Source organism: Pseudoliparis swirei, chromosome 2 (genome assembly GCF_029220125.1).
Source record: "Pseudoliparis swirei isolate HS2019 ecotype Mariana Trench chromosome 2, NWPU_hadal_v1, whole genome shotgun sequence".
Lineage (NCBI taxonomy): Eukaryota > Metazoa > Chordata > Actinopteri > Perciformes > Liparidae > Pseudoliparis > Pseudoliparis swirei.
The window spans coordinates 16,724,952-16,743,303 of NC_079389.1; the positions used below are offsets into that span (position 1 = coordinate 16,724,952).

At 42.8% G+C, this 18,352-nt stretch overlaps 1 protein-coding gene across 4 annotated transcripts in view; it reads left to right on the top strand.

The window, feature by feature from the left end:
• The window catches only part of LOC130208722 (neuropilin-2-like), an 88,005-nt gene that overhangs the window by 57,923 nt on the left and 11,730 nt on the right, over window positions 1-18,352 (top strand). For 2 of the 4 annotated variants that reach the window (XM_056438007.1, XM_056438016.1), the window contains exons 12-16: window positions 9,020-9,094; window positions 9,783-9,947; window positions 13,539-13,807; window positions 13,959-14,055; window positions 16,465-16,497. In XM_056438007.1, the coding sequence (XP_056293982.1) occupies window positions 9,020-9,094; window positions 9,783-9,947; window positions 13,539-13,807; window positions 13,959-14,055; window positions 16,465-16,497 (639 nt within the window). The remainder of the gene's footprint in view (window positions 1-9,019; window positions 9,095-9,782; window positions 9,948-13,538; window positions 13,808-13,958; window positions 14,056-16,464; window positions 16,498-18,352) is intronic. The other 2 variants (XM_056438023.1, XM_056438031.1) reach the window with 1 other exon arrangement.

An 18,352-nucleotide genomic window follows, 5' to 3' on the forward strand; every position in this document is an offset into this window, starting at 1 on the left:
TAGGAGGTAATGCAGCATGTCTGGAAAGGGATTAACATGTCTAGGTCATGGGATTTACAGTGGCCAGCTGTGTGCTACTATATTGTGTTCTCAGCCTATTATATTAATAACACAGAGCTTTGTAGAGACGGATTAGGTGCAGTGCATGTTCTGCTGAATTTTGGTATTAACTATCAATACTTGATCTACTCAAGAATTTGTGTAATGGTCATTCATGAAGAATGATGATTAGTGTAAAAAGTGACACATGCAGACCATGAGTCTGAATGTTTCTCTATTGAGCCGTGTAGGTTTTATTCTTCACAATATGTGTCTGTTGTATGAAGCTTGTTAGCTGGGCACAGCAAATTATTATCAGCTGCACAATAACTCAATAATAAAGCGGACCATTGTACAAACCTCCCCACATTTACTACTTGAGCAATAATGATGTGCTGCTTACATTTGGCAGCGGTATATTTTGATTGATATTTTATGAAAGCTAAAAAAAATAAGTGTACCCTCTTTGAATGTTTTCCTAACCAGACCTTTATTCTTAGTTGCAAATGAGGCATTACAATGCTACTCTTATGGCCATCCTCTCCTCTCCTCTCCTCCTTCATGTGCCATGAAATCTTAATGCTTTAGTCAAGTTGTGACATGTGAGAGGTAAAGACAAAAACAGGAAATGACATTTACCTGTTCCCAGTGGATCTGAAGTGGGCTGTTGGCTGCAACTGATGGCCTGCTGCTAGAATTGTGTGTGTGTGTGTGTGTGTGTGTGTGTGTGTGCACGTGTGTGTGTGTGTGTGTGTGTGCACGTGTGTTTGTGTGTGAATCCAAAGGGAACAATATATCCTAGATGTGTCAGGACCAGCCAAGATGTTTGCAGTGATGGGGAGAAGAGGGACATCCTCTGCTGCTAACACAAGTTTTCAACAGGCTACCATGGTGACAATATAAATACAATTCAGGCATAACACAGATATAACAACAATAAAAAAGGATTTAAAACAAGGATTTTACTTTGTAGTACTGACTACTATTGAGATAAGTAGGTTTATTTAATATAATTAGTGTAATACAATAGGAAAGCACATTTTCCTCCAGTCATCATTCAGAATGAAATGATGTCTTTACTTGACTGAAAGGAGAATAGGCCTACAGTAGTATATGCAATTATAGCCCATTTACCTCTGTCTACATCTATTTACAGTGTTTCAAATTAAACTCTGTGGTTTCAAGCTCTTATTTCAGTCCTGCCTCGGTTTAAAGTGACTGTAATGAGAGGACATAAAAGGTGGAATGTTTAGAGGGTTTTTTCCTGATAGAAACTTCCCCTTTTTTTGAGTTTTGGGTGACTGTAAAGCGTAAAATATGAATTTCCTGCTCAGACACAACAAAGTAAAAAGGGAGCTTTGTCCTGGACTGATTATATATATACGATAGCTTGTACTTTATAACATGACTGCAGGCGAATGATTTCTTTCTAATGGATGTAAATGTGTCCTGAACTTCCAATCATGCTCACTGCAACCTCTGCGATTGCACCGGCCATGTTTTATCCCGTCTGTGCACATTGCTTGTTATTGCTTGCTAATGACATCATGCACATCATATCTGCAGCCATCATCTCCGTGATAGCATTGCGGATCAACCTCTTGGCTATTGCAGGTTCAGTGATCGTCTGCTGGTCTGTCTGGCTTTGTGTGCATGCCAGATGTTTGCCTCCTCGACGTAATCCATGCACGATAACGGTTCAGTCCCACTTTACGCCACGGCAACTGCTCCCGCTGCCGTCTCTAAATACCACCCACAATCACACGCTGAGATAATTCGACATCTTCGGGCATTAGGGCAAGTAGATTTAGTTGTAGTTCACTTTGTCTGGTTTTTAATTGTCTCAACGCGAAGTGACTTTAGGATAATAAAACTGAGCCAGTCATCGAGTCGGAGTCCTTTTTTGCTGGCGCTATCATATTAAAATGATGAAATCAGAAAGACACATTTGACCGATGAAAACATTTACTTTGTTTCTCTGCTCGCTCGTGTGTTTGCTTGAGTTTGCAAGTGTTTAAATATTCAACAGAATGCATCAGCCTCGACCCACTGAACACAGCTGTTTACACATAAGTCACAAGCGGACACAGGAGCTGTCTCCCATAAATTCAGACACACACTTCTAAACACACACACACACAGGGCTACAGATAGGAGGTAAGATATACAGTCTTACGGAAAAAGGCCCAGCGCCTCCTTCCTCCCTTTAAAAATCAGAATTGTAGGAGTTCTGACTCACACATGCTCCGCCCTGCATCCCCCGCACACTGAAGCGTCCTGCGAAGGGCTCCTCCATTGCTCTTAGAATTCAAGTTACAATATCACAGCCTTTTTTCTGCCGATGAATAAGAAAGGATACATCAGCGGTGTAAAGCATTCACATGTTCACTGACACGCGCACGCACACACATGTGCCAGCATGCAGTTGACGCAGCCATCAGAGTGGCCTTTCCATTGTTTAGTCGTTGGATTCAGCCCTGACATAAATAAGAAACCTGGACCCTTTACAAATGATTCATGTCATTTAATTGACATCTATATTTTGCATTCTAAATAGCCAATGTACTGTCATACAAAGAAAATTGGCCATATAAGTAGTGTGTACAGTGTGTGTGAGTGTGTAGGTGTGTGTGTGCGTTGCATGAAGAGACAAAGCCAATCTGATACAATGCCAATCGCAACCCTCATATCCTCGAACCATCAGCTTTAACAAACGCACAGGGAAATTGCTTTTCCACTACTTCCCCTGTATTGTTTTCATATTTAAAATGAACCGCACTGACCTGTAAATGGACTGTAAAACAATTGCCTCATGTTAGGCATACAATCTCAGCACCCAATTACAGTGAAAGAATCAAAAATTTGAGAAACGGGGGTTCTTAGGTGGCATACAATGATACAGTTCAGCATCTCATTACTGCAGCAAAACCCTCGGTGCGAAAACAGAGACAGAAGCCAGAATAATGGATTTATTCTGATTATACTGTGGAGACGACATGTAATTTAGGTCTTGTAACCCCCGACTATTGGATGTGAACTCAGAGTTGCCAGTTTTGTTCATGTTTAAATGACTGAGCTATCAGAACATCTGCTATGCTCTCATCTCTTTCACTGCACAACTAGTTATTGGCAAGCAGGAAGAACACCCACACACACACCCACACACAAACACACACACACACACACACAAACACACACACACACGCCACCTGTTTGCCATTAAGAAAAGGTTTGTTCATGGTTGTGTAAATACATGCTGGTTCTCAAGTTTATTGAAAATTGTCATGTTATGGGTGGAGTAAGAGTGGAAAATAAGAAATGCGCAGATGGAGAGAGAAAGTGGCTCCGTTCATCCGCTGGTATTGATGGTCTTTGCATCATTGACAGTGTCACGAAACCTTAAAATCGACCAAAAACAGCAGCCGGCCCGAGAAAGGATGCTGGCTGTATATATGAAGAAGACATAGTCACCGTGAAGTCATCCATTTGTTTGTGGACTATGGCTGTGAAGCCTCGAGTTCGGCATGTTGTCCGTCGCCATCTTGTTTTTCTTGGAGCCAGAAGTCACACTAGAAGGTGAACCGAAGTACAATTGAACTTTTTTGACCTAAAAAAAACACACAGTGAAAGGGTTCAAGTTTTAAGACAAAAACACAACTAGAGAACATTATCTTGTCGGGAAAAATATTTAAAACTAGCGATTGAGGCCAAAATCATATGTCTAAATAATATTTACTGAGGTAATAAATCAAGTGAGGAAAAACGTTAATATTGTCATAGACTTTTTTTTTTTACAACCAGCCCGATAGCTAGTTTTCATAACCGAAGGTTCCTGATAAATCCCAGCGCAAATAGGCAGTTATGTATGAAGGTTGTTGGGAGAGCACTGGCTCGAACTGGTTAAAGAAGTAGTGAGTTCAAACCTTATGGTGTACAAATAATAAATAATAGAATAGAGCTCTGTGACTGCCTTCCAGATGATGTTGTTGGACCTGGAAAACACACAAACACATCCATAATTACAGTGGCAGCCGTGGAGGGAGGGGGGGGGGGGGTTGAGAGTTCCTTCTCAAGAACATTCTGGAAGTGTTCTGCTGTTCCAGGTCTCCAGCCAATCATTCAGGTTTAGCCAAGTGTGTGTGTGTGTGTGTGTGTGTTGTTTTTGTTGTCGTCGTCGTCCAACGCTGCTGATCGCTTTCACATGTGAGCCGTGACTCCATTCCAGATACTTCCATATGATTTGTGGGTTGTGTCCTTAGTTCCACCCACTTATCTCCATCCTCTGCCCATCCTCCTCCTGCCTCGTCAAAAAGATCAGTTATGTGTCATTGTTGTCAAATGTAGTGTTTTTATAAAGTTTTTAATAACATTCATCTATTATTATTATTATCCATTATTGTTGTGTTGTTATTGTCATACTTTAGATTTCTACCATAACAAATTACTGGATAGCAACAGCACGGCTAAAAATAAAAAAGCCTGCAGCTGATTTTATTATTTTAATTTGTAAAGTTAAAGCTCTCACTAATATAATAAAAAACACAGTCGAAGAAACGGAAAATAATGTTCGAGAGGGAGGTGAATCGTGCACATGTGTGCGTCTGCGGCAGTACCCACTCTGTCTCCGCCCGCTTGACTCCCTCCCCATCAGAAGAATTTAATCACTCTTGTCTCCTGCCAAGGCTCCTGTAACAACCCCCCCCCCCCACACACACACACACACACACACACACACTCCATTTCTCCCAAGTCTTCACCTTCCCTTTCCCCCTGACCTCATTACCCTATGGATTTGTTTCTGTCTCTTCTCTTTGCTCTCGTTCTTCTTATTACTCTTTCTACAGACCCATCTTTCTCAGATATTACGGGTTCGAACACACACAATACGCTACGACAAAGATGTTCCAGAGTGTTAGATTTTAAACCATATACGGTTATGCTCTGTTCACTTCACGAGGAGTTTGGTTCATCTCTTTCCTCTTGAAGCATCACACATGGAAACACTCAGGGTGAAGTACTGCTTCATTGTGGTTGCATGTGTGTTTATATACGTGTCTGTGTGCAAAAATGCTTGTATTTTTTCCAACGTAAATATTTAGCTTTGGCCCGCCACCTCTTTGCAGTATTTTCCAGATGTGCCTCCCTCTTTTTCTCATATTTCCTTATCTATTTCCCCCCCATCCATCTATCCATCCACTCATCCATCCAACCATCCATTCATGCAGCCATCCATCTATCCATAACACAGAATAAGGACCTGCAATCATTCTCGAGTCTTTTACTCCAATACATAAAAATACTTTATTTTTATTTGCAGAGAATCACACAAACGCATCCATGACCCAAAACGTACACACAGTCTATCAATGTACCTGGAATAGTCCAGAAAGCACTGATTGGGCCTTGGAAGTTGCGTAAGCCATATCCTTGTTAACATTTCACTGCTTGGTGATCTAGAACGCTGACTTTCTTTTGTCCAGCGGAGTTAATGATGTACTTAGCCTAATGGCTTTTTTGCCACACTTAAACTAATTTCCTTTGCAGCTGACTACTGTTCACTGATGTCGTTCGCCATTCATTGCCGCCAGCTTCTTTTTGTATCATCGCAGTTGTTGTCGTGCTCGGTTTCTCACTTAAGGCTACAGTTGCAGTCGCATTCCTTGTGGTGCTTTGTTTTTACACTGGACTAATGAGCAATCCACTGTCAGTAGTTTCCTGACATGAAGAGAGCTCCTCTGCTTTGCCTGTTTTTAGCTCTATCCTTGGTGCTTGGTCTTATACAGCCGATGCAGACGTTCTCCTTCTCCGTGAACCAGGCAGTAAAACTTGTGGTCCAGTGCAGCACTTACCGTAAAAGCAGATATTATTGGTAGCATGCTGTACAATGGGCTAATTAGGCATTTCGTCTCGAAAGGGTTTCCTGCTGTAAAGAACACATTTTCCCGCCTACTTATCTGCGGAAGAGGGAGCCATGATTAGTCGAGCACTTTAAGCTACATATTAATCAAACCTGCACTTTTGGTATTTAAGTACAGTTGTCTGATTTGCCATTCAGACCGCTGGCAATGGTTTTTATCTTAAAACGCTTATGTTTTCCACCATTGCGTCTCATTTGATGTCATACTTTAACATTTGACATTCTTGGTAGTGCCGTAACTAAAATTTAGGCTACTAGCTTCCAAGTTCCCCTTTTCCCGAAGAAGACACTCCTTCCAAATGTATAGACTTTATCTTGCATTGCCTATGAACATGTAGTATTTTGTATTTATTTTGTATTTTGATGGAAATATTTTGTAGGTATATCTTTCTATCTTTCTAGCAAGTATATCCTGTTATACATAGTGCTGCTGGATACGGTTTGTAATAACTTGAACATATATTTTTGAAAGGAACTACAGCAGACAGGTTAGCCAGCGGTAAAATAGTTAATAGTTGTTAAAGAATTGTTTTTTTACAACACATACACACACACGCACACACACACACACACAGACACACACACAGTGAGTCTGACTTTCAGTCAACCAAATACTAATTAAGTAAAGGAAACTCCTACCAAGAAAACACACGCACAGTCACCAATAATTTGAGTAGGGACGACATTCTCTCTTACTCAGAAACACACACACACACACACACACACACATATACACACACTGTGTCAGTAGTCATTATTTAGGCTGACAGAGGGAGATTTATACCCTGAGCTCTTTCCATAATTGAACAGTTTTTCGCCTCTCAGTGTCCGCCTCGCCCTGCTCAGTCAGCAGCCCTACAATGAGCCCTTGGGCCTATGACAGTGTCGGTGTGTGTCTGTGTGTGTGCGTTCAGGTGTGTGTGTGTCTGTGTATTACATGATAACACGTAACACACTTAAAATGAGCATAAAGTAATGTATTAATAGTAGTTTACTGACCTTTACAGTAGCTAGAGAGAGGGCCCTGAAATAGGAGCGGGAAAAAGGGAGATGATGAAGAGGATCGGGAGAGGGAGAAATAACGGGGGACGACAGACAGATAGCAAAATTGGATGAGACAGGTTGAGAGGAGATGATGGAGTTAGAAATGGGAGGCTGACAGGAGCTGTGTGTGGTCACTAATTAGGAAATAGTGGTGAGAGGTTGAAAAGGTTGTGTCCCCATCTCCATGTCTCCATCGCTCTGTGTGTGTGTGTGTGTCCTTCCCTCTCTCATCTCCTTTCCTCCCTCTCCTCCCTCCATATGGGGGGCTCATTACAGTGGTAAAGGGCACCAAATTAAAACAGCTTAATGTCAGCAGCTGGGAGCTACTTATCCAAGTTGATATCTAATTCTGTATATGTATGTCCGTGCGTTTGCTTGCTACGTGTGTGTGTTGGGACGGCAACATGATGCCTTTCTGTTTGGGCTTACGTAATAATCCTGCATACTTCCTCAATGAGCAAACTGTGTTAACAATTCAATAAAGTTATGCACATACACAATACACATTAGAGCTGCAGCAGACTCAAAGATATTAGCAAAGGTTGGGAGTTCACACTAAACAAGAGTCAGTTATCGAAACAACGAGAACAACCAAACAAGCAGTAAATCAACAGTGGTCTCAGATTTACTGAGCTGGTGGTGAGAACCGACATAAAATAACTCCACGGCACAGAGTTACAGCGCATGCAGCTCGTGCTAAAAAAGGTTGAGAGGAGGACGAAAGATAGGAAAGGGAAAAGAGCAAAAGAAAGCCACAATCTTAAAGAGAGAGAAAGTTCTGCGGGCAGATAAAGAAAACAACACGTGGAAATCAAAATATGCTTATGGGAGAGATGACAAAAAGAGAGCGAGAGAAAGAGTTATGGAGAAGAAAATTGCGGTTGTGGTAAAAGAGAAAGAGAAAAAATAGATAGGGTTTCGCTTCTACGCCGGAGTAGTACAGCAAAAAAAATAATCAAGTGTGTGTATGTATGTGTGTGTGTGCGCGTGTGTGGAAAGAGCTTTGTGTGGTGTTGCTGGTGGTTTTGGAGACCTGAACGTGGTCAGAAGTATTGTGACAAATGACAGGGAGAGGAGTGAAAGAGGGAGGAGAATTCCACGGCCACATGACAGATGGAGGGAGGGGAAAAAAATGAAAGATGGAACATGAGATGAATGGCAGCAAATGAGAGAGAAAGCAGTCATTTTTAGGAATAATTCGGCGGGAGGTTTGCGGCGACAGCCAGACAATCTTCTGTTCCCTTACGTCACCGTATCGGCTTTCATTCACACGTGAGCAAGACGGAGCGTTCAGGGCCGTTTAAGGAACCTTAACCAACTGTAGAAAACTGCTTATTAAGACCAGAAGGTCTTGAGGTTACGATGGCATACCACACTGTTGGCGCGCGGTATGTGTGTGTGTGTGTGTATGTGTAAGTGTGCGCGCCTCTGTTTGATCCATCATACACTGGCCGCATGCTGCTGTGCACCAAGGTCAGTGTGAGTGCAGCATCTATCATCGTAGCGGGTGTGTGTGTGTTTTTGTGTGTGTGTGTGTGTGTATGGCAACCTGCAGTGGGTAAAATGAGCAGCGTAGCACATTCTTCTTCTTCGAGTGCCAGCTCACTGCCTCCGCGAACTGCGTCTCCGCCTGGATAATGACAAACTTCAGTCTTAATACACAGTTCTGGAAAACACCAGCAAAACTCATTAGTTATTGTGTAATATCTTAATCTTACTTTGCTCAAATGTTGCCGCTGCACTGTTAAAATGTTCCAGTGTGATGTGAAGTATCTGTAGAGCACATTGTGAGTCCAGTGTTGTATCTACTTAGACAGTTTGAGTGTGTTCAAAGTTAACTGAACACAATGAAAACAGCTAAACTCAAGGCCTCACACACAAAGACAAGGCCGAGTGGTGATTTCCACATTAAAGCTCACGCAACATTTAGTGCATTTCACTGTGTGGTGACGTCTTCTGCCACGTCACTCAGTTCTTTTCCATTTTATTCTAACCTTCTTCTTTTTTCCACGATGACAGAAATCACCACTGTACCTGACACTGTGACCCCCACCCTGCCTAGAGTGGACCAGACCACTGCTGCAATGAGACCCGGTAAACACACAGACACACACAAACACACAAACACACTTAATTAAACACTCTTAAGGTTAAACGCATGATGTCATCATACACCCCGGGGCCTCTGGGCTTTGAAGTCTGTTAGATGCAAGGGGTCCCACAGGAAGCTCTGCTGGAGTGAAAATAAGCTCTCACAGCCAGGATCTCACCTTCTCGCACAAACACATATTAAGAATATGATTTCACAGGAATATGTCAGTGACTGTCAGGCGGGTACTGAGAGTGAGGGCCTTACGGGGGATAAAGGTATCGGGATGTCGTTTAAAATGGTCCTCGTTGATGGATTTTGTTCATACATAACTGAAGGCAGTGACCGAAACTGAATACAGTGCATTTGAAAAGTCTATATTCTTTACTGTCTTTGAAAAAATTTTTATTTCCCACGCTTTTAAATACATGCTTCACTGATTTATATCTAGACCCACTTTACCGCAGTACTTTCTATCCATCCATTTTGCGTCTATGTTCGCTTTCTGTTATCCTCTCCGCAGATCCTTCAGTCTACCTCATTCTTTTCCACATTATCTCTCTCTTACTCTCATAATATGCATTCAGCACAATACATATTGAGAGTTTGTATTGCATGAACACAGTTAGTCAACACAGCTGCTCTATCGGACGCTTTTATTCACAATCCATTTGTCTCTTCCCCGGCCGACAGCCACCACCCCGTCCCTGTCGGCCGTCTGTGACTTTGAGCAGAGCTTGTGCGGCTGGTCGGCGGACCCCCAGTCAGGTGTGAGCTGGTCTCTGCACACGGCCAGCAGCAGTTCAACGGGATACGGCTCTCATGGGACGAGGCAGGACCTGGCGCTGGGATCAGACAGTGAGTGCTGGTTTGTGGTGATATCGAAATGGTTTGATAAATCCATGTCGCTTGTTCTTGGTCTGACCCTGCATTGCTGGAGTTTCATAACACTGAATATGTAACGATTCAGCGGTTTTCCCCTGAAAACAGCAACGAGCAAAGTGGTTGTAAGTTGCGGATCCCGGTGCTGGGAGGAACCACTGACGGCAACGATGATGCAAGGATTTCACTCTGATCCGCTCAAAGGGTGTGGGGCCCGTGACTTAATTGGAGTTTATGAAAATAATATTAGGTTTAACAGTCTCACTTTCACTAACCTTGTTTGTTACTTTATCTCTTGTTTCTCTGTCAGCCTTTGCTTTTAATCCACAACTTCCCTCTTGGAGTTAACTCCTTCCCCACGTTTTCTTCTTTTTCACTTTACCTCTGTACTTTATTCACTCTTGTAGCATCTTTTTGCTGATAACCTTACTTCTGCTTCCTTCTTCTCCAGCTGTTTTATTTTCCTTCATTCCAGCCAACATGTTGTTCACCCATTAATGTCACTTCCACTGTATTTCCACTCACATTTCTCCTCGTTACCCCTCGCCATGCGTCTGTCATTGCATCCTTCCTCTGTAAGTCCTCTAGTCCTCTCTTTCAGCTCTAACTCACACTATAGTATATTAAGTCCCTCTCCACTTCCTTCACTCTCACTCCATCACTGTGATCACCTCTTCCTCTCCTCGCTGACCTCTCTCCTCTCCTATTTCCCTCAGTGGTACTTGCCTTTTTCCACATCTGTCCATCTTTAATAAGACAGCAAGAGGATAACCAAGACTGTTTTATCCATCACACACACATACTTTCACTGCCTCACGTACCTCTGCCTCTCTCTCTCTCTCTCTCTCTCTCCCACCCACACACACATAGACATACTTCCTGTACTTGCACGGCCATAAGGCACACACATCACCCGGAGAGCTCTGATAAGTCAGATGATGGCTTTGACAGAAGTGCTGCCTTGGCTCTTCAGCTCCTCCTGAGGCGCCAAACACACACACTTACGCAAACCACTCAAGGTGGGACTGCCCGCGTATTAAACACTAAGGTGTGTGGGTTTGTTTCCCACACACACACACACACACACACACACATGACCTTGCCATTCACCAATGCTTTCTGTTGATGTGCTGAAGCGCTCCAGTTTATGGTTGACTGAGCAGCTCCTTTCGAAGCAGACAGGGTCGTGACATAAGGCAAGGCTCTACATCGCACTCGGCTGCTGTGTGTCATGAGTGTGTGTGTGTGTGTGTGTGTGTGTGTGTTTGTGTGTGTGTAATTGATATAGCAGCGTCACTGTGTCCGTGTTAGACAGCAACATGACGTTAAGTCTTGTTCTACAGCAACACTAGTGCAGCGCCTTGTCTGGGAGCTTTCTCCATATGCAAATCAAATCCCCATCCCCTGTCGCTGAAAGCCCTTTTAGGGTTTTTTTTCTGTAAAAGAGAAAATCCGAAATTATTCTTTTGATCTCAGATTGGGCAAGACTGCAATTCTATACCCTGTGGAGATTTTCATCGGAAGAAACCCTTCACGCTACTCGTCGTTGGAATTGATTAAGTCATTGATAAGGAGAGGAAATGAGAATGAGGAATGAGGGAGGGTCAAAAGAAGGTCAAGAGAGACGCAAATCGACATCATAATATACTATTTGATTATGTATATTTACAAAAACACACAAGCATGGATAAACGGTAGTAAAAGAAAAGGAGGAAAACTGAAAAACAAATCCACAACCAACAGCACGTGTCCATAATTTGAGAGATGTTGGGTGTACATGTGCATGCAGGAATACAACATGAAACGTTTTTCAATAGCAATTGCCAACCGTAACCAGAAATTACATGTATATACTGTAGACTGATAAAAAAAACAATGCTGAAACCTTTCAATGAAGTCCCAAAATGATCTTACTATATCAATCCGCAAACATTTTCCGTCAAGTTCATTTTGTTTTGTTTTCTGGTCAAAGCATGATGTGTGTGTCTTAGTGGCCTAAACCACATGCATCGAATATTTTCAGGAGAGAGGATTGATTGTTAACTTTGGGGCAGGGGAACATCTGCAACATGACAACGCGAGCGTTGGAACTACTTGAAACACACAAGTCTTTGACAAGTGTTCACACACACACACACACACACACTGAATGACAGACGAACTCGCGCACACACAAATATACCCACGATTCAACTTCAACAGACACCAACGCACACACAAAAACACATCTCCCTCCCTCCCTCCTTCCTTCCCTCCCTCCCTCCCTCTCTCCCTCCTTCCCCCCCTCCTTCCTCCCCTCCCTCCCTCTCTTCCTCCCTCCGAGCCAAAATTCTACGTCCCTGCCTATCCCTCCCATGGAGAGTTGTTAATTAATTCCCTCCCTTTGTGCGTTCACCGAGATCAAACGAGGAGAAACAGAAAAACACAGCAACTTTCCCTTACTGTACTTAATGAGCAGCGGTCATTGAGGTCTTCTTTTTCATTGCCTCCAAGTAAAGAAACAGAGTTACCTCAACGCAAATTCATTATTCATTAAGTGTGATGTGCTGCAAAAAGTGTTGAGTGTTTTTTGTGTGTGTCTTCGCTGAGGCAGGGAGAACAGAGGTGGAGATGGATGGATGGATAGATAGATAGATAGATGGCTATATTTTCTATTTTCTCTCTCACTCTCTCTTTCTCTTTCTCCTTATGAGTTGTCCCATACAGCGTCTGTCTGTCGATAAAAAGACTATTTGCAGCTCCAGCAAAGCTTTTACTCCGTATTAACAGACAAACTAGACACAGAGCCAAAACAAAGCAGCAAGCTAATGATTACCGTCCTGTTTGTGATGGGGAAAACATTGTAGCTCTGCCTTTCTCTCTCTTTCTCCCTCTTTGCTCTCTGTCCATCAATTCTTTGAATGCTGAGAGGAGAGACAGGAAGTGAATTAGATTGAAAAAAATAAACTAATCGAGTAAAAGTGTGTAGAGGAAGCACACACACACACACACAGATGCCCTATACACGCATTGTAACTGTATTGGTATGATGGCTGTGCTGACTAAGTCGCAAAATCGAAGAGAGCAACAGAACAAGGTGTCAGCATTCAGAGTGATTAGGGCTGTTTAGCACTGTGTGTGTGTGTGTGTGTGTGTGTGTGTGTTCATTTGTATCCATGGCCATTAGCGGCCATGATGAAATGGTAGTCTCATTTGCGGTTTAAGCCCCGTACCACAGGATGATGGAGGTAATGGCTTAAACGCTAAGCGACCACATTCCACCGCATTATTACATCATACTGTATGTTGGGCCTGCTTCACCATCGAGGAGTAAATCGGCTTGTGCTGCAGCACTGTCACAAATCATAAAACTCATTATAATGGAACCAGTTAAAAAGAATTAAATGCAAATAGCACAGGCAGAACTCGTAAACCTACATCCTTGCGCTAAAAGGAGGGGTGATGAATCAGTTTAAAGGTCCAAAATATATCATTTGTTACAAGTAATTAATCTATAATGGATCACTGATCCTGCAATAATACAATAATGAAGCATCCGCCGCCTCTCGGTCTCTTCCCGTCCTCCAGATTTCTCAGGGAACTACCTCCACCTGGATGCGGGCGCCCACACCCAGCGCAAGCGAGCCCGGCTGCTGAGCCCTGAGGTGGTGCCGGAGCGGGGCCCGCTCTGCCTCCTCTTCTACTACCAGCTCCAGGGAGAGGCCCAGGGCAGCCTGAGGGTCCTGCTGAGGGACAACGACCAGGAGGAGACGCTGCTGTGGGCTCTGAAGGGAGACCAGGGCTCTCACTGGAGGGAGGGCCGCACCATCCTGCCCCAGAGCCCCAAGGAGTATCAGGTCGGTGTCGTTTCTGGACTCATTGCAGGGAAACGGACATTTACTACTCTGTGCTCTCAGGCCACAGACCGCTGCATTGTAACTGTCACGAATCACCGTGTTTGATAAAGAACAGCTTATTGTAATATACCTCTCTTATTCAATAATCTAGGTGGCCTTCGAGGGCTTTTTTGATCATCCGACCCGAGGCCACATCAGAATAGATAACATCCACATGAGCAACAGCATCGAGCTGGAGCAGTGTACACGTAAGTCACCTGTCTGTCTACCTGTGTGTCAAGATGTCGGTGCGGGCTTTATTCAGTCAGACAATCTGTCCATACAAATATCTATCCGTCTGAGTCCCTCACTCCTCTCCTCCATGTTCTCACCAGAGAGGGAGAAGGGATGAAGACTCATAATGTTTCTAGTTTATCACACATAGACACACACGGAAAAAAAGAAAGTAGGCCACAAATGGCCTTTGGGCATGGATACTAATCTATCTTTCATATCTCCCTCTCTGTCTCCTTCAGTGTTTTCCTATTCCACCCCTCCCCTTCGTTTTATGATTCTTCTGCTGCTTCCTCTCCTCTCTCGGTCCCTTAGCCTCGTCTCTCAGTTGATCAGTCTGGGCCATCGAGCATCAAAAGTGTGTTTGTGCGTGTGTGTCTGTGTGTGTGTGTGTGTGTGTGTGTGTGCGTGTGCGTGTGCGTGTGCGTGCGTGCGTGTGCATGGTTATGTTGTTCTTCTGTGTCTTTCCTACACACACTGACACGAGCTGAGACTGATGTTAATGCTGATTGGCTTCAATTAAGGGAGCGTTGCTATTATTGTGACGGAAAACCGCGATTTACCTGAAATTAGCACGCAGCCACAGGATTAGCTTGATCAGCCCGTCACTCAGCGGGATAGAGATCGTTAGCCTGGTGTGAACAAACAGAAACACACACACACACACACTTATGTATAGTGACGTAAAACTACCACCATGACACACATGGTACGTGAAACTGAAACCGAGAGTATATTTTTGCAGATATTTTGATATTCTATACATAAAGTCGTGAGGGGGAATGCTCAGCCTGTGTGAACACGTGTATGGCGTCTTCTGAGGTTTTGGAGAAGCAAACACTGATGATATTACCGGGGTAATCGCACTCGGGGCTTTTACCACGCCAGATCTAATAAAAGCAGCTATCGAGTTGCATTGTGGGAAATGAAGGATCCAGCGGGTTTTTTAGCTGACTCACTAAAAGTCTGGATATCCCGACCTCTGCTGCTTCATTTATGACCATTCTTATTTAAATGCGTCTCTCAAAAGTCCCCCGACTTTATGAAAGTGCAATACAACATTTGTGTAGTACCTCTTTAATCATCTTTAATTGTTGTTTTTCCCTTAGAATTCAGTTTTGCATCCTGACTTTCTATCGGGTACACTTTTACCTCTTTTTCCACTATTCTCTTTTCCTATATTTTTCTCACTCACCCACCCCTCTTCTTTTTTTCTTTTTTACTTTACTTGTGCTGCCATTCTCTCGTGTTTTCCCTCAGTGTTGCTCTCATTTATTTTCACCGTCTCTCTCGCTTTCATAATAGACGTTGTATCCTGCGGCAAATAATAAACAGCAGTACATTTCAGTCCCTGTTCCCATGACCCTTTAACTTACCTCCACCCTTCCTTCCCAGAGCTCTATTTCCTGTCTCTTCACCCTCCCTTCTCTCTTTTCACCCCTATCTTCCATCCACCCACTTCTTTCTTCTTCTACGTTTGACACTTCTCGTGCCACCTTAGGAAACGAGCGTTAGAGAGCATTCACAGGACGGAGAGAAATAAATGATGGAACAAAAAGAAGAGATTCAGAGCAAGTCAGAAATGACAGACACATAAAGAGAGAGAGAGAGAGAGACAGACAGACAGACAGACAGACAGACAGACAGACAGAGACAGTCAGGGATGACATGCTTCCTGTCTCTCAACCCATGCAACCCTTTTGTCTGTCTCTTTATTTTCGTTCCATTTTGTAAAAATAACTGTCACCCAGGAAGATTTATGGGCTTTTAAAGTCCTGTATCATCTCGGAACTTGACAAATCTTTATTGATTTTCTCAAAAAGAAGGAACACGTGCCTTCACAAAAAGTGCAGCGTCCTGCAGTTCTCCGATTTAACCGCATTGAAATGCATTTCTGTTAACAATCATCAGAAATATAGTTTCTCCATGTCAATTTAATTATGGAAATATGCCACTGTACAATGAAACTAAGCAAATCCCGAATATGATTAATCTGGTGCAGTATTTCATATTGTAAATAACTGCTTTAGAAATAAATAAATGTATTAAATATTCTTTAGAGAGTGACATGACACTAAGGCCTCTCGCATACTGTATTATGCTGTAAGCACCAACACTTGAAACTCTAAAGATGCAGCGTTATATTACTTCCTAATATTATGTAATAATCATAACGTAAGTATAAAACGTTCTACTCAGTCCGATTGATGTCCAAGAGCAACTACAGTGAAGAGGCAAACTCACTGCGTACAAATCATCTGAACTTTAATCAGCAAATGAGATGTTCATCACAGCGGTTCAGCACATCCCTTATCCCTTCCACGCTTTATCACACATCGATTATCAACCAATCAATAAAATTTCTTTTTCTCTCTCTTTTCCAGAGCCTTTTCAAGCCTTAACTCCTGGCATAACCAGTAAGTCCAACTCCCTTTTCCATTTGTACTTCCTGTGCCAAATGTCTGTGCTTTCTGCTTGATGCTCAGCTCGCAGCGCTGCACCGGCCCCGAGTGACCTCGACAGTGCATATTACATGTTGCATACAGATAAATACACACAGACCAAAATTATACCGACAGAAGAGCCTGCCTTCTAGCTGTTACATCATCTCCAAAAACATCTAACGATGGTTTCTAACATTTCCAACTTTTTATAAATGATATACTTTAATGATGGATTTTGAGATGTGGACTTAATCCACATTTAATTTAATAGCAACAACGTTGGATCCACTGCATTGTTTCAGCATGACTCCCTGCATGCTGGGCTGATTCTCTTGGTTATGTAGTTTGGTCTTCTCCTCAGGGAGAAAATGATTATTTGCTGTGAACATAAACAACATTGGAAGACCGTCATATAGCAACATGTGCAATTTTAGTACTATCAGGGTGTATTTGCACTCTCCACAGATGTTTTCCAGTCTATAATGGTGAGCAGCACAATGGGCAGGTTCTGTTACTGTTACATGGATACACATGAGTGCAACACACTGAGTGTGCCTATACTGTGAAAATTACTTTTGTATTACTCATATGGTCAATTAATTAAAAGGTGACATAGGAGCAGAGGTGAACATCACGAGGTCGTGGCTGAACAGTCCACATCTGGTTAATTTCTTTGGTTATCAATGAAACTAAAAGAACTAAGCAGAGCTGGCTTCTTTGTTCTTAACTCTACTTCTTAATTGTAGAGAACAGCACACATTCGCTCCTCATTCATTCCTCCTTGATTGTCTGTTACCATGTGTGCTCTCTCCCTCTCTCTCTCTCTCTATTCAACACCATACAAGGAGCCTCTCTTCTTCCATCTCTCAGTCTCTACTTCTTATTGCTGCCCGTTTCAATGTTTTGCTTCCCCTTCCCATTCTGCTGCTCTCAACCAATCTTTTTTATTCCCTTGCTAGCCTTTGTTTAAAGGTTCTACATTTTCTAACCTTTCCTCGCCTTTCCTCTCCTCACCTGGTCACTATTCATTCACCTGTTTCCTTTTCCCACCTACATCCTCAAATGAGCTGAAAGCAAATTAAATGGTTTCAGGCAGACTATGTTTATTTTTTATTATGATGCTATTTTGTTCAAAGTCTGGATTGTGACCTAAATATGCCAGACTACTTTTGTTAAGAGACCCACAACATATCAGCACAGGGATTTTTATGAGCCAGGGATTTAATGACACTGAAGTTGTTAAAAAATAAAGTTTTTTAAAAGTAGTATATCAAGACTTTTATGATTTGTGGATATTTGTGTGTTTGTTTTTTGTATTTCGTCATCGTGTCCACATTGATCATGGATGGTTGAGACATCACGTCTATGTCTTTGATTACGTGTTATAGCTGTCGAGGCTAGGACTCGGGTTGTTGAAGCTGCAGGGGGTTAAAGCACAACACTTGTGTGTGTGTGTGTGTGAATAGATCAAAACCATTCTTTGAATACTGTCAGGTGCTTGAGTGGAGCTTGCTTTTTGTTCACCAGAATTCAATTCAATAGAAAACAAGAATAGCAATCCCTAAAATAGTAAAAGCCACTATAGCCAAACTCTCACCGGCCTTGTATGCTAAATATTTGACCTAATGCTTGCGGGTTCTTTGAATATTGTATCCTGAGCAGGTATCGTATGACTCGCAGCTTGACAACAGTGTCAGCTCTCTCACACACACACGTATGTTTTCATGAGACTGAGCCCCAGTGATAGGGATTGAGTTACTCCTTTGAGACGCCTGTTGGAAAGTGAGCTAAAAGAAGTAATGTGTTTCTCTTCATATGAGCGGATATA